Source organism: Dermacentor silvarum, chromosome 4 (assembly GCF_013339745.2).
Source record: "Dermacentor silvarum isolate Dsil-2018 chromosome 4, BIME_Dsil_1.4, whole genome shotgun sequence".
Classification (NCBI taxonomy): domain Eukaryota; kingdom Metazoa; phylum Arthropoda; class Arachnida; order Ixodida; family Ixodidae; genus Dermacentor; species Dermacentor silvarum.
In genome coordinates, this window is record NC_051157.2 from 86,134,161 (window position 1) to 86,159,235 (window position 25,075).

Below are 25,075 nucleotides of genomic sequence, written 5' to 3' on the forward strand. Positions count from 1 at the left end.
TGCTCAATCGTGCTACATAAAAGTGTTTTGTACGTGCATGTACCACTGTATTTTTATATACAGTATATGGCATATTTCTGGACTCTCGTTACTACATTGTGTGTGCCCTTCTTTGTGTCTTTGAGCAGTCGCCTGATGGTGACGACGACGTGTGGAACTTCTTTTTTTTTCCCGCTGGTTCTTCCTAGTAAAAGCAGTGCTTTGTCACTTTTATTCTGCACACACCTACAAGTTGGCTGTCGTAACAAGTTGAGGCGGTTGCGCAATGTGGCAAGGCAGCTATGCTCTGCAGCTTCGTACATTCTTAGCAGATTAGGACTTCGGAAATGCGTGCGTCTTGAAAAACCTGTGCACCTGCGATTGTATTGTTATGCTTCGGACACGATCTACAGCACACACCCTACGCCTGTACTGTGCGCCGTCAATATTTATTTCGACTGCTGCCTTTGCACTGTGCCGCTGCACCCTCATATTTGCGATGCAAATATGATTGCGCTATTGCGCAATGTGCACTAAGACTCTAGCCGAAATGTATAAAGCAGCTGTAATTACGCACGTTAAACCATTCCGGAAAAAGGCTGGTCCCCGGCCCAAACGTCTAAAATAATGTCATGCCTTTCAACGTGGATTTCGCGTGCGCGTGTAAGCAATAATAATAATAAATAGGCGGTGTGGGAGAGGTGCAACAAGCAGCGACATGACGTATGACGGCAAAGACGCATGCGAAATTGCATTTGGGAAAAAACGCAATATCCAGGTATGGGTCTCAGATGGAAATCGTGGATTTAGCATATTATTAGCAGCTATGAACTAAAGAAGCTAAGCAAGACGTGTGCGTGTATTGGATCAGGTAACTGCGCGGGACATGCGAATTTCATTATGTCAATGCATGGCGCATATTTCACGCACTCGGTCGTGCATAAGGTTGCTTTATTATTAAAAATATAGTCACGTGTGCAGCTAACTCCGCAGTCACATTGTCACCGCTCGCTCAGTGTTTGCAATACAGGGTGTCCCAGCTAACTTTAGCGGAGGTTTAAAAATATGCCGCAGTACTCCAGGAGGACGCGACCAAATGCATATTGTTTACTATTGTATGAAGCAAGTCACGCTATTTTAGTTACTCTGCTTAATTACACAAATAATCAAGAATAAGAGGCAGCTTTAGCTCAGGGGCTCCTATCTAAATACATGGGAAATGAGAAATCAGTTTTTCTTGGCAAACACTGCACCAATTTTGATGAGGCTTGCTGCATTTTAGAAGAAAATGTTTAAATCTAGTGACTGTTGGTAGCGAATTTTTGATTTAGACCGTCAATTTTTAAATAAAATTACTGAACATCACAACATTTCTGAAAACGAAACTATTAAGTTTACAACTCTAACTCAGTAATATTAAAAACGATATAACAATTCTGTAAATTGCATCTAATAGTACATCTATAGCGGAAATAATTGATGTATTATACATGGCTCTCAAATGGCCCACTGATATGTGAATAGCACTTTTGCAAAACCCTTGTAAACAATGTAACAAATTCACGCAACATATAAACTGATATTTTAAATTAGGTCCGCTTTGAATGCTCTAACGAATGTACCCTAAAGAAGTGCAATATATGTTTTGGTGCAGAGCTACGAATTTGGAAACTTCGTGCTTCTTTTTCAAATTGACCATATTTTAAGAATCCCTTATAAAAAATTCAGGCCTTAAATCGAAATTCCGCTTCCAAATGCCAATATAAATTAACTTTCTCTCTCAAATACAACACATTTCATTAAAATCTGCCCAGTGGTTATCTCGGAAAAGCGTTTCTGCGTTTAACGTGTACTTGAATATTTCGGAGTTGGGGCCGAGCTAAAGTATCAATTTTAGGGCAAAACCTGAAATAATAAAGTTGTAGAGCGTTCTAGGAAGCACCTATTTCTGCAGCTTTGAACTTGGCACTTGTAAGGTAATAATTATTTTTGCGCCCTACAGAAAGCCCGCGAAATACGAAAAAAGAAAAGAAAAGAAAGAAAACCCGACGACGATTACGATACTCCCTAATGTGAAATTTGAGCGCAGCTCTATACGAGTTTTCATTTCGCGATCTATTGGCTGGCGCGTACAATCTGTCTCGTGCGGCACGTTGCAAGCGGAGCGAAGTGTGGCGCGACTGCCTCGCCATTCGGGATACAGCGAGAGATACATTCGGGATACAGCGCATTGGTGACGCGTGGGCGCGATTCACAGCAGCCGCCGCAGACAGCGCCTTGTTTCCATATATGGTATCGTTGGACGCCCTCGTCGCGTGCCATCGGTGAACAGACGATACGCTACTATGGCGCCATCTCGTAGCGGTAGTCGCCCGTCTTGCGCTGCACTACGCTTTTCTTTTCACGCTTTCGCCATTACCTCCTCCTCCGCTTCCCGCCTCATGGTTCCGCTATACCCTCCTCCTCCTCCGCATTCCTCCTCGCGCTCTCTTCGCTATCATCGTCTTTCATCGACCGCTGCGCTCCGCGTTCGCTTTTGCATTCTTCGCTGTGCTCGCTCGGTTACGCCGAGGGACAACGCCGACGCTCAACGCAGGAACAGGCGCCTAAGAGCTCTAAAAAAAGTTGCATCGACACGTCCAATGTAGACACACGCATCACCAGAAGTGATCGCTCGAAAACGCGACTGGTGACCGTGACGGACGAGTTACGATACGCGTTCGTCGGCCCAAAACTGCTGCGCATTTCTTATCGTGGAGCACCATTTTGCCTTGTTGTCTCACCAAGGCTTCGCTTACATCGATTCCCACAGAGCGCGGGACCTGCAGCCTTTTCTCATTTTTTCAGTGTCGTTTTTTTTTTTTTTTCGAAGGTGACGCACCTCCAGCGTCTATTTTCTCTCTCCTCTCTCTCTCTCTCTCTCTCTCTCGGATATTGTAAAACGAACACAACGGTTCATTTTGGGTCATGCAGAAGAGAAGAAATGACACGGATAATGTCAAACGCTCCCTTGGTGTGATTCTCACATCCCTATCTGACGTCAGTGACTTGGCAGGACAGGAACGCGAAAACGTATTGGTATGTCAGTGGCACTGATAGGGGTATAAACGGCTGCACACCAAGCTAGATGCGCTGTTCGTTCCTACGCGACGCGTTTGAGAGCATCTAGCGGACATGCCCCTCCCCCTTCTTTTTTTTTTTTCATATTGCGCGGGCTTTCTTGAGGACGTAGTAAACATAAATACGTAACAATTATGAAGTTAAAAGCTGCTGAATTAGATGCTGCCTAACCCGCCGCGGTGGCTTAGCGGCTATGGTGTTGCGCTGCTAAGCACGAGGTCGCGGGATCAAATCCCGGCCGCGGCTGCCACATTTCGATGACGGCTAAATGCGAAAACGTCCGTTTCCCGTGCATTGGGGGCACGTTAAAGATCCTCTGGTGGTCAACAATAATCCGAAGTCCCCCACTACGACGTGCCTCATAATCAAATCATGGTTTTGGCACGTAAGACCCCAGAATTCAATTCAATTCAATTAGATGCTGCCTAAAACGCTCTGCAACTCATTTATGGAAACGTTTGCCCTAAAATTATTACTTGCGACCGTGGTTAATAAATCTTGATTAATAATAGCAAAATAAAAAAAATTGTGTGACTTGCTCCGCACAATAGCAAACAACAAGTACCTCGTCGCGTCCTGATTTGGCATATTTTTATACCTTGACTAAAGTTAGCTTTAGATATTATACATATAGTTATGTACATTTTAGAGGTCTGACCGCAGTGCAGGCTCGAATCTATATATGCCATTCTTGCTGCTGAACACTAGGTCGCAAGTTCGACACCCAATCGCGCCCACCACTTTCTAGTGAAGGCGCAGTGCAAAAGTCTCCGCGCGCCGAGATTTCGTAGCACGTTAAAAAAAAAACACGCTGGTGGTCAAACTTAACCCGGACCTCTCCAAAGTGCACCTACATGCTTTGGCCTAACCACTTAACGACACGATCGATATGTACAATGCTATTGAATAATCGATCCTCACGACAGCACGTGCAGCCCTTACGGTTTTGTGCTTCGGCTACAAGTTCAGCAGCGTCCATCAGCTGTACAAAGACGAAGTAGAAAGCTCGCCATCTTGCTTTGACTGAAAACAATTCTCACATCAACGGAAGGTTTAACCTTCTCGTGAAACACGCTCCCATATAAGATCCCATAAGAGCAGCGAAACATTACCTTTCCAGATGAAAACGAAGAAAGCGCAACCGAATACGCGTAAGACAAAAACAGGCAAAAACGCTGAACCCTATAGAGCCCCTGTGGGATGGGCGAGCGACCCTGTATAGCCGCCGAGGATGCAGGGTGGGCGTAAGCGCCAGTGGAACGAGATTGCGTTTTGAGGCGTCTCGTTACCACAGTGGTGGTGCACAGATCCCTGTTTCCCACGGCCGGCTGTAATGGCTGTCTACGTAGACGTCTGGAAAACTGCCGCTGCCGCTCTCTTTACGAAAATAATACGGAGCACGGCGTAGACAGCGGGGCCACTGGAAAATGACGTGTAGGGAAACTAAAGACCAACGTTAGATCAGGCTATACGGTGATTCAACGTCGGCCTTCAGTTTCCCTGCGTCATATTCCAGGCGCTCCTGTATTGGTTTATTCAGAATAAAGCGAAACAGGACACCCCCCGGAATATGATGTTGAGAAACAGAAGGCCGACGTTAAATCAGGCTATAGCGTGATTTAAGGTAGAGAGGGTATATTTATGAAAGATGATGAATTAGTTCACGTAAGAGGGTAATTCAGCGTATACCAGGGTAGCGAAGTACTTGAGAACATTATGATCGACTTCGACAAAAGCAACAATATTTCGGATGAAAGTTAATACGCGTATGTTCAAGTTTTGCAGACTGTTTGTTTCACAACCCTTTTTGAAAACTGCTGGGTAAAACCAGCTGCAGCCTCAATAATTGACTGAATGTGGCCTCGGAAAATCTGCATGTGAGGCTCAGGTACCACATACTGACATTGGCCTTTTTTTTTCTGTTTTTACGATAGCAGCTTGCATCCCGTTTTTCAGACTGTGTGGCTCTCCGCCACAGACGTATTGTAGTCTAGCGGGATTACATCTTGGAAACTCGGTGCTCGGTGTTTTTTTTTTTTTTTTTCAGTTGTAAATACTATAGGTGACGCTTACTTCTAACGATCGCTACCACTCTTGCTTGCTTTGTGTTTATCAGCACGTCATTGCTTCCCGTAAGAAAGACATTGCAGCACTCGCCATATCACAGGTACGCAAAGTCTGACGAGTGGGATCTACTCCACTTCGTTTAAACTGGTATTCGCGAAAAATGAAATTTCTGCGCCTGTTTTCTTTCCCCGCAGCCGTAAGGGGCGCCGGTTTAGAAGAACTTTCTGCGGCCCTAGCTGGTGCATACTTGACAAATTTTTTTAGGCGCAAACAAGAGACACGGCTCAAAAGGAATGTCTGTCTTGTGTTTGACCTTTCCTGTTCCTCATACGACATTTTCCAGTGGTCCCAGCCCGCATTGCCTTATTCAGTATCCACTGCCAAACCACTATCTACGCCGTGCTACCTATTGTTTTCGTAAAGAGAGCGCCTGTCCTGTGCTTGACCTTCCTTTTGTACCGTGTCTCTTGCTGGCGCCCTAAAAAAAATTTTAAAGGGCGCTTGTTATTCGCGCCCAAAATATCTGCGTCTAGGAATTACAGAAAACGCGTAGTGCTTTTTTTTTAATCCGTGCGCAATTTTTAACAATTCTCGCGTGTTCCTTTTGTTTAGCTCTGCGGTAGCTTCGAACAAGAAAATTAAGCGCTGACGCCCGTCGACGCCTGCCTTCGCCGCAGGCGGAATGAGTGCCAAGCGTATACCACCACCCACACGCATCTCTCGCTTGCCACACGCTTCTTCCGGCAGATACGTGGGCGCGCGACGACGTTTTCGGGCGCGTGACTGGCGCGTGCAGTGACGGTCGTCCCGCCAAGTGGCTATAGCAGCGATGACGTCACTGCATACTCACTATCCGAAGCAGAAATAACCGAAGACGAGTCCAACGGCGAGGGCCACGATGTGTCTCGCCGTCGGGGACACCCGTGACGGGTGCAGCAGTATGCGGTACGGGAACGAGAACAGCAGGAACGCAATTTGGCAGAACAGGAAGTTGAACTGCGAACACAAAGCGCACCGGCACTTAGAAGTTTACGCGCTACGGTGTGCATCTAGCGCGAAACAAGTAGCGCTTCTTTTGAGCAGCAAGGCTAATTGATAAAGCATATTGCACCGGGAAAACATAGCATGAGCATTTGTAATGACACGGAAAGAAAGCAATCAAACTGCAAGCTTGCTTAGTAAGGCGTGCTAAGTCAGTACCGCTGACAATGCGGCGTCGCAGCAGCACGCGACAAGCGGGATAAATCCGCTAAAGTTAGTCATCCACTTATGCGAGCGTTGGCCTCAGGAAGCCGCACGGACAAAGCTTAACTTATCGTCCGTGTGGTATCGAACGAGTTCAAGCGAGGTACACGTGTGGCTTGCCACAATAGCCAGGCCTGCGACAAAAGGCACATTTAACGCAGTTCAGGGCTCACTCAGGCTGAGAGAGTGAGGAAGCGCAAGAAAAACTCGAGACAAGTTAATGATTACTCCTTTCGTTCAAGTAAGCTTCACTGCAAGCATACAATACTTGCAGTGAAGAAAGCTTCTAGTCACCGAGTCGTTGCGTTTGGCAACCCAAAATGATGAGCAAAATGCCCGCCGTATAGCTTCGCAGACGACTCCTGACCACAATCGAACTCACTGCTACATTCTAAAATTAAATTTACCTGAACCTATACGAGATGCAGTATGCCATACTGACCCTTTTGAGTTCAAATTCTATACAAAGCGAAACCCACGTAACGTCATGGAAAGCAAAGCGTTTTCCGTGACACGCACTTCATTGGAAAAAAAAAAAGAACAAAAAAAGGAAGAGAGAGAGCGAGAGAGAGAGAAAACAATGCACATGCAAATTTGACGTACACTCAAAACGGACACCCTCATATGCAAGCAGCTGTTGGCGCAGAAACACACTCCGTGTCGCACTGCGCCGGTCATCCAACTCCCAGGCAACTCGTAAGGAGTCGCGCGCGTGCATTTGTGTCAACGCCGCCAATACAAGCGCTCCGCGCCTCTCTATACAATGAAGTTTCTTTCGTCATGCACGGCAACTTGCATAAATTATGCCATTAATTACCAGTATGAAGCGGAAGATAGCTTGGCAGTCTGCATTTTATTTTTATTTTTTTCCTCTGCCACGACCTTTGGTGTATAGTTTACCCCAATGAAATGTTCAGTTTCAGTTTCTGCACCACTATTTTCCAAGAATAGCTTACGATATTCGCGTGCTTTTCAGAGAGCAAGGTGTGCCCGTATGAAACGCACGATGAATAAAGGATTTTCGTGCAACCGTCTGTAAAAATCGGATTCACCTATACTGACATCATTTAAAATAGGCAAAAGGGCCATTCGATTGTTTCCTAGTGTATCATTACGTCGTTTTACGCATAATTACGCCGCTTGTCTACACAGCCAGTATTGAATGTTTCACCTTCTGTCATTACTGTGAATAGTTGTGCGTCTCAAAGCGGTGCGTTACGCATGAGAGCTCGCCCGAGTGGAGATGCGCGCATGCTCAGCCATGCAATACACGAAAACAATACCATTGCAGAAAAAAAAAAAAACGCGTGCACGTCAGTTTCGAGTGACTTGTTTAGGTAGACTTTTTCGCGGCGCGTAAGTTAAAGTCGTTTCACTTGTGCAAATTCAGTCTCATTGCTTACGACAACAGTACGTTTCCATTCTCATCTCACATTTATAAACAGATAACTGCGTTCAAGCGAAAGCAGTGCTCAAGAACCCTCTACATGATGGACGCGGCGCAGGTGGGAAATAATTTATAGGCGCTTCCCTAATCATTTCGCTACTTGTATTCCTTTTAGGGAATAAACAAAAAAAGTATAGTCCAATTTTTTCTCAGGCAATAATGTGAACGGTTGCTAGCCAGCACAGGTATCCGATTCTTATTTCTGTCATGTCGCTATAATCAAGGCTCTCTTTTTTTTTTCCTGATATTACGACTTTTGTACGGTAACGTTTGTAGCAGAGAAAAATATGTTTTCCTCGGCGCTAGTATAAATTTCATACAAGCCGGACGCAAGTGGCATGTACGACGACTTTTAAAAATAGTTAGTCGGTAGTCGCGCTACAAAAACAGAAGAAGGTGGAAGAAACTTCACAAGAGTTACGGTATACCCTCGAATCTTGCTTCTTTTATTTATTTATTTTCGAGTTCAGAAAGCAAGACGTACTGCAATCGAGCACGCGTCTCACAATGACGTGCAGCTACAATGCGACATATGGAAACAACTTGAAGAAGCGGCGTCCTACGTTGAAGCGCCGCTTGTAGAATCTTAGGCATGTACGAACGACGTTCACTTCGAACTCTTCAAGGTGACATTTGGGAACAAGAAGTCAATGCACGGAAACATCTGCGAAACGCTCACTTGAAGCACGGCATTTTTGCCAGCTGCGTTTTATAACCGTGTAGATGTACGTGCTCACAGCTGACCTCCAGACAGTCGACACGTCTAAGCAGTTCAACTGCAGGAAAAACCCACGTGCTTTCTAATGGCGTGTTTTCTAAAGATGGTCAGGTAGTTTGATAAAACTTCTGGACTACGTAAATTTTGGCTCAAGTTACACTGCATAAAGCACTCGTCTCTCTTAAAATTCCGTGCATTCACCTGCTGCGCTATGATTTAAATGTTTAATCATAAAGATGACCTCCAGTAAGCCATGCTTCAAAGAGTCGTCCGAACTTCACCCTATAATACGAGATGGGCGCTATTTACACACCCACCTTAGTCAACAGCGCTTGCAATAGACCGAATGCATTCAGTGCAACACCCCATTTCGAGCGGTCGATAATAATACGTCAGGACGCTATCAGCAGCTGCTGTTTACGGTGTTCAACACACGTGCAACCATCGGGGGAACTCTCGCGAGCTCAGCGATGTCGGCTTGAAGAAAACAATGAGCGGAAAGCAGCGCCGAGTCCGAAATGGCATCCATTATTCATGTCACGCATTATACAGGCAGCGAGGCTTTTTCTGGAGGGCCGAACAACGGAATTGGCGCGCCACCGGGGACACTCGTAATACTGATTCGTAGTTCTTTTTCCGCGTATACAACGAGCTAGTAATCGCTGAGCATCTGATTAAAGAAGCGTAAACTAAACTACTGGGGGGACATCACATATGATAATTAAGACGTGCCATACTTTATTTTGCTGTAGCACCACCCGGAAGCTAAGAAAATTGCGCCACAGTCCACACTACACAGGGCTTGAAATTTGCGTTAAGCTAAGGTAAACTGTAGCGCGCTTTTTCTTCTTTTGTTAAAGCACGCACAACTGCATATAGGCGCTGTGGTGGGCGTGTGCCCGCGCACGATAACGGGCGCGCACGCGCTTATTACGCAAGTTGTTTTCTATTGCGTGTATGCGCGTCAAGACTGGGTGCGGCTATATATATATTTGTACACAGAAGTGCGGGTTCGGATCATTCAGTTGGTTGGGTGTGAGTATATGTACAGGCAGCGTGACAAAACGAACACGTGTGCAACACGGTGCGTGTATAGACTCGCACGTTTCTCGTTTCGCGCACCTCGGAAGTAGCAACTTGAACACGGCAGCGAACTATTCAGGACGACTCATAGCGACACCGAGACGCTACGCCCCACCAGCCGCGGTAACCAAGCGTGAATGCGAGGCCCGATATCGCAAGACTATAACGAATAAGAAAGACTCGTCGTTCACGGCTCGCCTACCTTGTCAATACTGAGTCCAAAGTATGCAGCGACGGGCGCGAGCGCCCGGCAGCCAACGTAAAAGTCCGACTCCGACTTAAGATCCATCGCCGCGGGTCAGGCAGCCAGCTTTCGGGGCGCATGGAGGGTTCAAAAATAGCCTCTCGGGCGCCTCTCCTCGGCCTGCGCTGCTGACGAGCGCATTGGCGACGCCGCTGCAATGATCCGTCGCCTCGGGAAGCAGCAACACATGGTTGCAGCCCCGCGCACAGCCGCGTTGTTGACAGCGGCGCGCAGTAGAGCTAGAAAGCGCACCACCACAACCACCGAGTTACGATCACAGTGAGACACAGGGGCCGAGCACCGTCGTGTCGCCTCGTCGGCGCGCCAGCGTGGCCTCGGCGACGTCGTCGATCCTCTGCCGTCTCCGTCACCTCCTGCTTCCTGCAGCCGTGACCACCGACGGCGGCACGCTCGAGCGCAATACTGGTTCCCAGCGGCACTTCGCGACGCGCTTCGGCGACGCCATTCTTGGCTACGATCCCGCTTACACAACGCGCATCGGGCGCTCCCACACGCGCGACAGGAGTGCGCAAAGCGTTTCGGTTTCGGTATTCACAAACGAGACGCCTAAAAATATTCGCGGTTTCATAAAATCTTTATAGACATAAAGCACTTTATTACATCTTATTTACTCGTATATAAGCGGTTTTTATCACGTATAATTAAGCTTGCGAGAATAGAAAACTAAAATTGACTGGATAACATCGCAATCGACGTAATGATCACGTTGGAGAATGGACGCTCGCACGAAGTTCGCGTTTACGTTCCGGGGCAAACTACGAGCTCCGTGTCTCGGTTGATAAGATGAACGTTTGTTAAGTAACGTCCTTAACATTGATGCAGCTACCAAGGTCCCGCTCAGACGTTTGCGTGATAATTTTTGCCTATTTGTATCGCCTTTTGTTTTGTGAAATGGCGCATCAGTCGGGGTAAAAGCAGTTTACCTTCGTTTCCTACCCACGGTTGAAAAGTGATGGAAATGTTGCTACATTTTGCTCACTTCTAGTAGCGTGCAACTATTTCCAATATTTTCACTGCTGCTGTTGTCAGGTGCCTATAACATCACGTTGTCTTGTCTTTTTTTTTTTTTTCCACTTCTTTTTTCCCACTTCTTTATGGCTGTGAAACGCGATGTGTTCACATGTGTGGTCGATTTCTTTTCTAAAACTTTTCTATGTTTTCTCACGTGCTCTTTCATGTTTAGGTCGGGCCCTGGAAGGTGCCTGAAAGTTTAATGACACATCTCTTGGCTGTTCAACTCTGCACGGGCACGCTAACCGCAGTTGAGACGCACCTCAGTTCCGGCCAACCGAAATGGTGTTCATTTATATTCAACGTCGCTGTATGGTAATCTGTACAATTTGCTGAGTTTGTTACATATGCATAATAATTGGTTGTACAATGTGTGTGAAATTGTTCAAGTAGCACGGTTTTCACGGTCTATACACGGTGTTGCATACAGTGGTGTCGGAAGTGTGCACGCGATTTCAGTGTGCGTGGTTGTGGGGCGGGTGGTTTGGGGGAGTACGATGGAGAACCGACTACGAAGTAAGTTTCACTACAAAACAGCTGAGTAGCATGCAGGTGCTCCTCATAGCCTGTGTATTCCTTTGTGATGTTAATCCCGATAATTTCATTTGACCGCATGCGTACGTGGTATTAAAACCAACTGTCGCACGCCAGCCATGTGCATAGTTTAGGCGCAAACAAGCCAGCGGGCAAACCAGAGAAACATCCTTAACCGTACCCCTGAATAACATGACGTTCGCGCATGTTGGCGCTACTTTGCAGCGTAAACATTACCCTGACACAATGAATACCTCTCATCTCACTTGTGTTTTCTTTCGCCATATGAGAAGACGTGTGTCGTTCTTGTAGCTTATAAATAAGGATGCTAATGTGTTCAAAGAAGATGTCCATATTGTTCCATTGTGCAGATGTTTTCAAGGATGCTGTCATGTATATTTGTTCTGTGTACAATGTACTAGGGAATATGGTAAGTGAAATGTGCAATTGCACCATCTGTCTAACAGTTCAACCTTTGCAGTATTAAGTTTTGCTCCACTCATTATGTGTACCAAATGCATGCATTTAAAAAAGAGTACTTGTTGTTTTATGTAGCCCATGCATTAAAACCTACTGCATTCCGTTGTTTCGTGTTGATTCATGTCGGCAATGTTTAAGCAACAGAGGATGTGCATTGTGTTTTGTTCACATTCGAAAAGCTCTCTCTTAAGCTACAATCTATTGTGTAATAATGGAGGGCCCAAAGTAGAATTAGTGTATATAATGTTTATTTTTATCTTACATTCTATAAATAGCTATAGCATGTTCACACGTGTATTAAGTAGCAGCAAACCTACAGAAACAACTGTAGACATTTCATTTTGTGTGTTGCCAACTAAATCGAGTTGCCACTTAAGTACTGCAGGGAGTGCTAGAATTCTTTATAATAATTTTTTTGTACCTTACACTGTCTTGTTGCCACAACACCACTAACATTTTCAGTGTCAAGCACTCTTCAGCAGCTCTCTAAAAATCATTTGGTCAGGGATTGTCTTGCTTTGTGCTGTACCATGACCTACATTTTCCTTCCTACTCTTACTGTACAATGTTGTACTGTACACTTACTGTTGTACTTACTGTACATGAGTATTCATGTGATGTCACTGTACACCATTTTGTTGTGTTATTCACAACTTGCACTGTGCTGCTGGAGATAGGCGGACCAAGGTAAAGCGCAGTTTTTCACCGTGCTGGCTTTACAACAGTATGGCAGCCTTGGTGACGTCGGTGCATACTCCCTGCGCCCTTTGCACTATAACCATTGTGCAGGATCTTTTTCATAAATATGTTTAGTTGGAATATTGCCAGTTCTGTTAACCATAAATTAACATAAACTTCAGCAACAGAATACAGCATTGAAACTCTGCGCCACCATAGCACGTTGCAATATTGGATCTCATTTTATTTGGTACAGCCCTATTCATTGAGCATTGTACTTCTTTGCTTCGGAGCTTCTTTTCATTCTGACAAGCTCAAAATTTTTTTTTATCTCTACCCATATAAGCATCTCTTATTCTAAGACATTGTAAGTGAAGGAAGCGCTTGACATTCGCTTTCATTTTTTCATGTTTATGTAGACGCAGTCTTGATTCGTAATTGGCGTGATGCACTAGTGACCTGCCTCGCATTTCTCATGCAGGACGCCGTGGCCGGCCGCCAACCGTCAAGTATCAGGCATCGCTTCAGGGGCGCCTTTACCACTGCCACCAATGTGATTATGCAACCCACAAACCATGCAACCTTGTAGCACACAACCGCATTCACACAGGCGAGCGGCCGTTTCACTGCCACCTATGCCCCCAGAGCTTTGCACACAAATGCCAGCTCACGATACACGTGCGCCTGCACAAAGGCGAGCGACCGTACCACTGCCCCGTCTGCCCCTTGACCTTTCTGCAGGCCAGTCAAATGAAATGTCACTTGAAGAGGCGTCATCGTGATGCGACACAGTGAGACAATGTGTGTTGCTAGTTGGTGCTGCACGACTACGAATGGTACAGTGCGATTTCGGACACAAGACAACAGAAAGTCAATAGAACACAACAGAAGACAACAGTACAACCCTTCGACTGAAGTTCGATAATGACGTGGGGGGGGTTATGTACAAATTGGCACAAGCAAAGCCAATACCCAAACTTGTGTGCGCCCTTGGTAGTTGCAGTTCATGTACAGCAATAGCTGGGGTATGCAGGTGCCTTTTCGTGATCCTTTTCAAGTATTTAAGAGACATTAGGGAAACCTTTAGCAGTGGTGTGTAGGCCTTAAGCAAATCCACCCAATGTGATGTGTATGCCTGGTTTGACAAGGTATCAAGAGCTGGATTTACTGGATTACCTGACCAAACATGATGCCATGACCAGTGTCACAAAAGTGCCAATGTTTCTCTCTGAAGAGGAGATTCAAGATTCCAGAGGATATTCAAAGCATCACCAATGCACTACTGTTGTGTTGTGTGGTGAGCAGTTTGGACCGTTGTGTGCTTTCCTGGAGAGGCACCACCCTGCATCAAGATTCGCTGACACCTCCTCGCCCCATGGGGTCATGCCACACAGAGTGAGTACATTTATTGCATGTTATGCACTAGCATAGCAGTTTATGCCACGGTGCCACTCCTCTCACTTGCGTGGCTGCCTGCTACATAACATAGTATTTTGCTATGACTATGGTACTCTACTTGAAAGACTTGCTGATCCTCAGTGTGATATCACGCAGGCACAATCCTCACAAACTACCTTGGAAGAACCATAGTATAAAGCTGTCTTTATAAATCTCAAACCACATAGAAATAAAAGTATTGACAATAAAGGTACCGACATCCAGCACACATCTTTAGCATTAAAACAGAAATCATATTCAACTATCATACCAGTGCATATTGCATTAGTCTATTCTTATATGCCTTTTTTTTTCTAATTTTTAACTGAGTTCATTCTGTGTCACAGCCATACAGTGAAGTAGTCTGTAGACCACCCAGTGGTACATGTGGAAGGAACTGAAGATGAGCTTTAGATGCCAAAAACAAAAGCTCAGATATGTTCAGCTGCAGCAGGAAACCATTATATCATTATATGCTGTTGTCCAAACAAGACAAAGGAGTCGGAGGAAGTTGACAACTTGAATTGATAAGCAGTGAATGAATAATGGAAGCCTCGGCCTGGAGCCGACATTTTGGCAGGGCTTGTTTTCGGCAGGGCCCTTATCAAAATGTTGACTCCAAGCTGAGGGTGAAGGCCATGTTCACTCTTCTCATTGTGTGCTGTTGCGCATCAAAAGGCCGCCATTTGATAAAACAGTCCAATTATTAGTATTGTAGTGAGCTAAGTGGTAGTTCAGCAAAAGGTGTTTGTTACTACACTGATATCACAGCATGCTGCAGTGCCTATGAAGTTTCATCACCGAAAGAAACCCAGCCACGGGGGGGGGGGGGGGGGGGGGGCAGAACAACAGTGATAATATCTGGCATACCGAGTATTGCATAAATAGGGGTGCCAGGTATACATGACTCACCCACCTAAACCACTGGCTTGGTCGTGCAGGTAGCACTTTGCGGTAGGTTCAGTTTAGTACCACACTTTGATTTCATTTGTTATCCTGTCAAGGCCTTACAGCATTATTCAGGGGAGCAGGCACATGTCAGGAACAGTAACATTTATAATGGTTACAGAGCAATGCATGCAGCAAGAACAATAAACGGTTACACGATAGACCATATGTACATAAAACACTATTTATCAAAAAAGAAGACTTCAAGGAGGGGAAATTAAAAATTGGAATAAACAAAATGTATGTTATAATGGTTTTGAAAGCAGATTAAACAGTGATACCGACAGATGTCATGGTTTTACTCATGACAGATATTGAGAAAAGGGTAATGAGGATATAATGATCTGTGGGGAGGAACATCGACCTTCTGTGAATGGGTGCGTTGATGTGATATGAACGACAGCAGGAGGGAGTAATAGTATTGATTGTGGTTTATATTTTGTGGAAAAGTCCATGTCAAGCTATCTTTTGACAAGCCATCAGTGACAGAAAGTTAAGGGTTGATTTCATGAGTGTTGCACTGCCTGTGCAATTATCGATAAAATGTAGTGAAGCCGCACAGTTTTGAACGGACTCCAACTGGTTTGATAATGTAACGGCGCTCAGGTCCCATATTGAGTGTGCATATTTCAGTCACGGTTGAATGCACATAGTCAACAGTAGTGTTTTCAATGTAACTGGTGCCAAGAAAAAAATTCCAATGTATGTATCTCAGCGAGCAGTTAGCTTTTGCAGTTATCAAACGCAGTGTTCCAAACACAAATTACTAGTAATGTGGGCTCCAAGTTATGTGTATGATGATTGTATTTGTATGAGTCGAGAACAGTGCTAATAATAAAATAGGTCATGTTAGTTGGTGATAAGGCACATGCATGGATTTACATTTTCATACATTTAGGTTCATTTTTCGTGTTGAAACCAGCAGGTGTCGGCCTGCAGACATTGTCGTCATGGTCAGTTATCTTACGGTAAATAACACAATTGTCAGCAAATAGGCAAGTCTTTGTCAAAAGTATTCGGGCTACATTGCTTGTGACTGTCGGACTACTTACGGGCTGTTTAAGAGTGTCTATTTGGTATGCTCCGAGTTCAACACCCTCGGGAATGAAAAGAGTTCCCATACTTGCCATCCAAGTGTCTGGATTGTCAGGAGCGCCACAGGAACCATTCTACACATCTGAAAAACATATACGGTGTTAGCCACAACGTAGCCTGTGTATTTTTACAAGCGGCTGCACACTTGAGGTAATTAGCGCTTCTTGTACTTGCAGCTTCTTCTGACCTGATTCATAGCTTGTAGTTTGTTAATGCTTCACATCTCAATGTTTCTTTAGAGCAGCAGATTTTTTTTTTTTTAAGTGACTTGTTGTTGCAGTAAATTTCATTAAATAAATGACTTTGTTTTGGTCTATGTGGGTTACTGAAATGGTTTAAGACAATTAAGTTATGTCCTGATAGTTCAGAAGTGCTTAGTTTTGAATCATGGTGAAACTGCTTCTGAGTAGAAAACAAGGGAAACCTTTTTGGCCGTGAGGTAGCAATACTGTATCACACTTTTGTCAGACTTCATTCTCCTGCTTGCCTTATCATGACATATAATGAACTTTTAATACTTAATTACTGAGCAGACTCACGTGACAATTATACTTACTGAATAGCTGCACTTTTGTGACAACAAGAGTCACAAAAAGTGGATTTGATGATTTTTACTGTATAATAGCCACGTCCTTTATCTTGTATGTTAAGAAGAACCATTTTTCTGATTAATTTTTTTAGGAAAGAAGCAATCACGGCATACAATGTCTAGGAGTAGCCATAGTCATATGCGAGCTTGCTTTTTACCTTGCCACTGTGTTAGCCATCTCAGCATTCTGTACATTAGTTTGTATTATAGTCTCTACAGTGTATTTATTATCTGAGATCAAATCAAGCAGGTTAGCTTTGGTGGCAGAAAATCTTAAGAAATCTAGTGCAAACTATGGCTCAGTCTATATGGTAGCTTCTTGAAGGTTAAAACAAGAATCCTAAAAGATGTACGGTGCTCAGCAATTTAAACATGATACTCAAGCTTATGGCGGCCGGCACTTATTGTGCTACCTGTGAGCGCTGCAGGGCTGAATGCAGTCATCATGCATCACAAACGTTCTTGCCCTCAGCGTATACTACAATGCATCAGCACGGTTTCCCCAATGCCCACTGGTGGCGCAACAAGTGCCAGCAGCCATGCATTCCAAATATTGTGTTTGAATTGCTGAGCACTATACTTCTCACCATGTTCATCCTGATTGAACTGCCACATGGAGAACAGCACCACATTCCTGCGTAGCAAATTTTGTAAGCTCTCTACACATTCATTGAAATATTGAATGACAGTTGCACTACTTATATTGATTATGGACTTTATACATTTACATCTTCATTTGCTTCTCTTTCAGTTCTCGAAGATCTTCTTTCTCCATCCTACATGTGTTGTTTTGGCGATATCAGTGACCCAGAGTTCGAATTGAACATGATGCACTTGTTTTTACGTTAGCAGACTTGAATACTTCACTGCAACTTATTCATTTATTCAGTATCCATGGCTAGCATCATGTCTCCAATAAATCCATTGGTCATTTTCCAATGCTATTGTAAAGAATGGCAGATAACCCTCCTCAGCACAATTTACATTATTCTGTGCAATGGGCTATGCCTTGCTCTTATTTAACAGCAAAACTACATTTGTTTCACGTGCAGTGTTCAGTCAACTGTGTACCAAGAGATTCTTAGGAGTATTCACTGACATGTCAAGAATGAGCTTCAGGAGAGCTCATTCTTGACACATTTTGTTACGCTGGTCTTTAGAATGTCAAGAATGCAGGCGCAAAAGCCCCTCGAAGGGTGTGTGTGTGTACATGTGCCCCACAACTGTTGTCACTCATTAGTCCTCTCGTTGCATGTGCACCTGTGTGTTTGCACGCACCCATCACACACATCCGAATTACAGATCATTGCCGCTTCATAATGTGTGTGTGTTTGTGCACCTTCGCAACTACATACTATCTTACTGGGAAACTTTATTTGAGCAGTATACATCACACTGCTGGGTGAGGACCTCGCCACTTTCAAAATGTAGTTTCCCCTACTATGTGCTGCCAATGTGTTTTTACGTTTGTGTGGAACACTTGGTACTGAGCACTTTCATTTCCTGGCAGCATGTTTTACTTACATTTCGTAACTGGTTCTATGTGGTGATGCTGCAGTTTTGTTAGTGTCGATGCTGCCTGCTAAAGCTCTTTCTAGCTGTTCATTCCTGCTTGTTGTGGGGTTGTGCACTGGTGGGGAAGGCAATAGCTTCTCTAGATTTCTCTGGAAGGCCTGGGAGAACTTTTTTTATGTGTGCTGAAGGACAGAGAGCACACACAAGCACACCCTTGTGGGAGGAGCTTCCCTTGCATTATTTTCTTGCCACCAACTGTATTTGTCTGCATATTTTGTTTGTGCACTGCATGTAAATGCTCTTCAAATGTAGTACAAGTGCTAGTGGTCAAGTTTTTGTATAGCCTTACGAAGATGATGTAGCATTGTGAAAAATTACGAGATGGTGAGCTTGTAAGCCGAACACTGCAAGACATGGCATACCAAACTGGCAGCTCTTAACTTGGAAATGGTTCTGAAAAGTGTTTTTCACAGCCCTTCAGTGTTTCTTTCAGTGCTTCGAAAGGGTCATGAGTTTGTTCTAATAGCAAGCAGAGGATGTGATCATGGACGATATTCCTTGTTAGTTGCAGTGCAGAGAGCTGTATACTTTGTCTCCAGTTCTGTGCAGTAGGGCCTAGGCTGTGAGGCCTTCAACTGCAGCTGGTTACTCAGTAAAAATATGGTTTGAATGTTAATGGTGATTTTCCTGGCTAAGTTGATATAAGTAGTTCTGCTTTTGCAAGTTTATGTCAGAGCTTTTCATTCAGTTTACAAGTACAATTATACTTCAGCGTGTGCTTTGTTTTTTAGTGAATTGTTCACCAATGTGCTACAAATGAATTAATTCTGGGGTCTTACGGGGGGCCAAAACCATGATTCGATTATGAGGCACGCGATGTGCCACGATACATAAAATTTAGCTCCTTATGAATCCAGCAGAAATGTGCAAATAACAAAAAAGATTGGTTCAAAAATTTATGAATGCGCATTGGTCTAGACCCAGGAGAGCTCAGAATATTGTTTTTAGATCAGCCGAATTGATATATATAGCCAATACAACCACAATACTGCAAAGAGCAACTTGGTGGGAAGCACTCTCCTTTCATGAACACAGCGTCCGCCAAGTTTGCTGTACAGTATTGCCAAAAAGTGCTGGGTCACACGAAATGGCTAAAGCAGCTGGCATTGAGCATGCTTGGTGTGGTGCAGAAAGAGTGTGGTAGGACTGCAAGTACGAACTCTGTAGTCAAAAGGACTGCTGCACTCACAAATTTCAGCACCATATCACCTTATACAAGTAGACGTCAGAGCACAAAAATATGGCAAGGTGCTTTCTCCAAAAAAGATGACAAAAGTGCAGAAGTGATACCTTTAGATGTGTTTGCCCTCCTGATAAGTCGAGGTGCCGTAACTTCCACAGTGCTGCATGGAACTGCTGAGATGAAGTATAGACTAATGCTGCAGAGCTTTAGAATATGTTGGCAAAAAATATATATACAAATGCACACAAGGAGGTGTTGAGTGCAGTATGGCACGTCAGAAGAGCATTGCTCTCACAGTGGATAATTGCAGCTTCATGTGTTCTAGGAAAAGTGCAGAAAGGAAAGTTTCAAAGGCAGCTTTTTTGTTGCTTTTTTGTTGTTGTCAACGTTCTTGTCAGTGATGTACATAAAAAATTCTTGTAGAAGTACATTTCTTTGCACTCAATGTTACCTTTATTGGTTAGGTTTATTGACCTCTTCTCCACCAAATGAAACATACTGAATCAATTTCAATACAGACAGCAGCAAAAATGATTCTTTGGTAATATCTCATCATGGTCCACAGTTGTGCAGAGTCGTGAATTATGTGCAACGAATGTGATGCATGTGATGATGTAGTGCTTCTTATTTTGACTATTATAAGTTACATTATGTTTGCCAGTATCATAATTGTGCACTCTTTTTTTTTCCCCTTGTTTAGTAAGGTTATGAATTTGTTATAGACACTGTGAAAGAAGTTATAATGCAGCAAAACTATTAATTTCAGTAATTTCAACTGTATAAAGCAACACCATGATTAAGGCTGTAGTGTGCAGTCATATGAAAGCAGGTTACTTTGCCTTGGCTTTATGCATGGTATTCTTTACTTGACCATGGTGAATTAAGAAAGGAGCTGTACAACTGCAATAACCTTCACTTTGGTGCACACGGATCTGGTGAGCTAAATTTGGATTTCATACGTGTCATAGCGAGCTACTCAGTGAGTTCCTCTATTTAAAGAGAAGGCATAATGGCACTAAGGCTTGGCATAAAAATGCATCTCTGTGTTCAGTGACCTACCTTTAGTCATTAAAGTGATGCTGCAGTGACCTGTGTTAATCTTTTTTGTGCAGCAGGAAAAAAGGGTCTGGACTGCACAGCGCAAAAAAGGCGCCAGCCATCACCTCCAGGGCCCCCCTACTACTGCCACCATTGTGATTATGTGGCTGACAGACCGTCGTCTTTAGTCAGGCACCGGGTCATCCACACAGGCGAACGACCATTCCAGTGCCACATCTGCACTCGGAGTTTCTCGCAGAAGGCCCACCTCAAGTCACACATGTGCACGCACACAGGCGAGCGACCTCTCCGCTGCTCTGTCTGTTCCATGTCCTTTGTGCACTTTGTTCAACGGAGCAGACATATGAGAAAGCATCATCGTCACCAGGATACCGCACAGTGAAGTAGATCATCGCCACTTTTCAAATGGATCTGAAAGAGGGACCTAATGACAGGCCCAAGTGTGCATGAAAGTGTCAAGACGTCATCGTACACCAAGTAGGTGAAGTACCACTGCATGCTGTTGTTCATCATAATGCTAAGGCACCTCGCAGGACAGTGAAACTTGATTGATCAAGGTGTTCTGTCATGTTGGGACGTTGAATTTCTGCTGCCATCAGATGTTGGGTATGTTGAAGTATGATGGATGTTGTGTTTAAAAACATGTTCACATTTGTAGGACCAGGTCATGTTGCCTGCAAGTGAATACAGTGTCACTATTCAGTAGAATGAGCCACACTGTAGAATGAGCCACATCCACTAATCACTTTTTTTTTTTTCAAGCTGCCTTGCATGTTCATTGTTGTTAATAATCTTGGCCATCCTTATTTTGTGACAAGGACCGCTTGTAGTTGGTAAATCTTGCTGTATTTATCCGTTCCATGCACTGTTCCTTTAATAAAGGCCTTTCTGCAGCTAGGATATATTGAGTACTTGTCAGCATAAATTTGCTCACAATTGTATGATTGCTGCTGTCAAAGTTGCTGTCGCCATGAATGATAAGGGACTCTTCTTGACTTGAGACATCCCTTTAAGTTGAAGATTGTCCTTGCAACTTCCCCTCATAGATTTCATAGTTTTCATATAGGTTACTGCTGCACAAGTTGGTCGTGTTTTTTGCAGCAGCTTTTTTTGTAAATGAAGACACTAGTTCCATTTCTTATGGCAATGCACTCCATTAATTACCTGTATTTTTTGTACAGTAGACTACTGGTAATTCGACTTCGGTTAATTATTTTTTGTTTAATTCAATCCCGACCAAAGGTCCATGCCATTGCCGGTACATTTCTGTGGGCCAAGACTCTCGTGGTTTCAATCCTAAAATCAGCCCTTGCCAGATAATAAGAACTTAAGTATGCTGACCCCAATAGGGACTCCAGTTGTGATTTAAGGATTGAGCATGGGTCTTTGCAGCACTAGCGGAAGTGAATGCATCGAACCCAAATTATCTTTAAAAAAAAAAAACTTATTTTTGGCCTGCCCTCAGCATATTTTCAAGTGAAATTGGCAGCTAACAATGAATGGTTATGGGGGGGGGGGGGGGGGGGGGTATTTATCCAGTTATAATGCGTACCTTTTTCCCAGGAAAATGGGTTTGAAGAGGGTCTGTGTGTTACTTGGATATAAACACTAAAACATGTTTGTGGCATTGACATTAACTTAATGTCGGCACCTGTTATCATTGCCATTGTCATCCCATTGACAGCACAAGATGACGATGGAGCAAGTTTTTGTGCACTTTGGTAAAGATGACATGCTGCTTGCATTACAAGAGCTCATTCAAAAGAGAAATATTTGTACATGCTAACCTAATGGCAACAGAGCATGCCCTCACAATGTCGGAGCCTTGCCTGCATGAAGGGTGAAGTTATAAAATTGTTAGTCAAGGAAGTGGGCCTACTTCCCATTCTCAATGCTTGCGAAGGCTGTCAAGAAATGCAGAATATCAGATGCAGTGGACTGCACGGGGGATGATGTTGTGGCCCATAGTAGTGTTAAAAGCTTGCTGTCTGAGAGTGACAGTGATGGACATTAAGTGTAAATAAATTTCCATCATGTGAAGGGAAGTTCTGTCGCTTCCATTTTTTTCTGATTGCCATAATTGCACGCTTGCTACATTTTTATTGTGATAGCAATTGCATGGATACTTCAAGCGAATTTTTGTCATCATCATTGCTGACGCAACGCTTCCTCACACGTGTCTCCCCCTCGAGCCCTGCTGTGCAACACCGTGCCCTCTCTTGGAAGTAATTTCTGGTGGGGCCAAAGGCTGGTGGCTACGTGTACGCTGTCTTTGTGTGCACCTAGTGCTGGAGGTTGCGTAATCCCAAGTTTTGGAGATCGTGTTGACGGGAGAGGCAGCAGAAGCATTCACTCCCTTAGGTTTGCGCTCTTCACCATGATAGCGTTATGACAGCGTGTGTGTGCGGTCATCGAGTGAGATCGATTCCTGTTTGCTTGTATGGGCACAACACCAAGCTTACTAATTTAATTAATAAGCGAATGTTTACTGCAGTTAAATGGCTGATAAAACTACGAACCTTACATCGTGCATTCGTGTAATAGTTTGCTATTGCAATGAATGCTTCACCCTTCAGGTGAAGTGCGACATTTCTTGTTATTCTAGGTTTGGGGAAGCAGTAGAATCAGGTAAATACTGCCAATAATGTTGTGTTATGTTCTGATTTAAATTTTCTGAACATTCTTTTCATTCAGCCGGCCGGATATGATTAATGCCGTCAGTCACGTCGAGGTCAAATAAATAGAAGTTAACTGTATATCTGTAGCTGAATCCATGTAACATTTTAGCCATAATTATTTGTGGCCATATTTTTTTTTTCAACTCTGATAATTAGTTTTATTGGATGCTAAGGAAAACTGTAAAAGGGTACCATGCTGAAGTAAGGTAATAGCTGCCGTGTAATAAACGTGTGATTGGTACCAAAGTAATGACCAGGAGGGTAATACAGTTAAACCTCGATACCATAATTTTAATAGTTGACCCTTTTCGCAGAGTAGCTTGTTCTCGAAAAATGAGATGGCTCTTTCGACGACATGCTGCACGTTCCCTCAGCGAAAGCACATGTATACGAAACCATTACCGCTTGTGCCCTGTTTCCGCGCGAACAGCTGTCGGAAATGCCACTCGGTTTTCGCTCACGCACTGTGCTCCGTTCATGCTGCAAAATGATGGAGTGGTGGATTAAAGACGTGTGCAGTAGTTGGCTGCAAAAATAGTCACTGGCATATTGAGGAATGGAATGAATATGTGCGACAAAGTTCACGGACCGTTGCTACATACGGACAGCCTGTGTTGCCGGCCCTTCTCGATGCATGACTTTCCTCGAAAAAAAAAAAAAAAATTGCTCATTCGCCGGCGTTGTATCACTAACCTCTAAAGAAAAGACTTCAACCCAGGAACGCCGGCAATATGAGTATCGTTCATTAAACATTGACAAAGAGAGTAGTGCCGCTTCCTACGCATCTACCGCAACCCGCACGCAAACTTACACACTCTATCGCCAGTGTAATTAAGAATATGTGAATGAGCGCACAGCGAATTTCACATTGAAAATACGAAATTCTGACATGGGGCTTCTTGACATTAGCACAAATTACCAAGCAGCAGGAAAATGGGAAGTCAACTGAGCAGAAGCTACTAATGCTCATGGAGGCAAGGAATTGAATCCACATTGCACAAGAACAAGTTCCAATCCGAAGTCCGCACTTTCCATCATTTCTGTAGTGGGCAAATGCCCCTATCACCAATTTTCTCTCAAGTGAGTGTTCGAAATTCTCTGTTTAGTTTGATATAAAAAATTTCAAAGCGTTTGTTTAGACTGGAAATACAGTTGAACTACTGTTGTTGTAGCCTACAGGGAGAAAGAACTGTGCGAATGGTAGCTTTTATACAGCTGTGAGAATGTCAATTTTTTTAAGCAAACCCAGACTGACACAGTCATTGATGCAACTTTTTGTTACAAGCAATTCTACTGCAGCAAGCACTTTTGCTGTGCAGATGCACTATGGTTACTGAGTGAACATTTCAGACTGTTAAATGCCTGTCTGCTGCCTGCTATTTGTTTCATTGTGAATCAATGTTTATTTTATCATCAAAGTGTACATGGGCCAGTCCAAATGTGTAATTTGTTGGTGTTACCTGGATTGAAAAATATATAAATACCCTTTGGGTTTACCATACAGCTTTTCTCTGACTCTTTTTCTTAAAGCGAGTTACGCTGTGCCCTATTCGATATTCAAGGCCAGGTTTCTTTCTTTATATTCCTATTCAAATCACTTACAAAATTTCAGCATTTAGTCACCCTTGTTTTCCTACGCTATGTTCTTTTGGCTAGCTACAGTTTAATCTGTGCGTTATAGTTCTCACTTTAACATGTCTAAGTGAAGAGGAAGTTGCCCCCCCCCCCCCCCATCTTTTAATATTCTAGAATAAACTTTTTTTTTATCACAAGTTAATTCACGCACGAACATTTTCATGCAGCAGCAGGAGTTTGGGCTTCCCAGAATCGGAAAAGTGCCAACCATCATTCTCAGTGCCCCACTTATTGTAGCTACTGATCGAC

General features: G+C 43.9%; 2 protein-coding genes across 8 annotated transcripts in view; one reads left to right on the plus strand and one right to left on the minus strand.

The window, feature by feature from the left end:
* The window catches only part of LOC119450351 (lysophospholipid acyltransferase 6), an 88,184-nt gene extending 77,798 nt beyond the window's left edge, over positions 1–10,386 (minus strand). Inside the window, exons 1-2 of the mRNA XM_037713785.2 lie at positions 9,862–10,386; positions 6,017–6,162 (exon numbers count right to left, since the gene is read on the minus strand). Coding sequence (XP_037569713.1) covers positions 6,017–6,162; positions 9,862–9,948 — 233 coding nt within the window. The 5' untranslated portion in view covers positions 9,949–10,386. The remainder of the gene's footprint in view (positions 1–6,016; positions 6,163–9,861) is intronic.
* A 243-nt stretch (positions 10,387–10,629) lies between these two features.
* The window catches only part of LOC119450352 (zinc finger protein 391-like), a 31,575-nt gene continuing 17,129 nt past the window's right edge, over positions 10,630–25,075 (plus strand). Inside the window, exons 1-4 of one of the 7 annotated variants that reach the window (XR_007466410.1) lie at positions 10,630–10,953; positions 11,108–11,250; positions 13,109–14,022; positions 20,567–24,897. Coding sequence is in view for 1 of the 7 variants with exons in the window: in XM_049665819.1 (XP_049521776.1) it covers positions 20,960–20,990 (31 nt within the window). In the remaining 6 variants the exon portion in view is untranslated. Of the gene's footprint in view, positions 10,954–11,107; positions 11,251–13,108; positions 14,023–16,018; positions 16,258–20,566; positions 24,898–25,075 lie in introns of those variants that run through there. The other 6 variants (XR_007466411.1, XR_007466412.1, XR_007466413.1 and 3 more) reach the window with 6 other exon arrangements.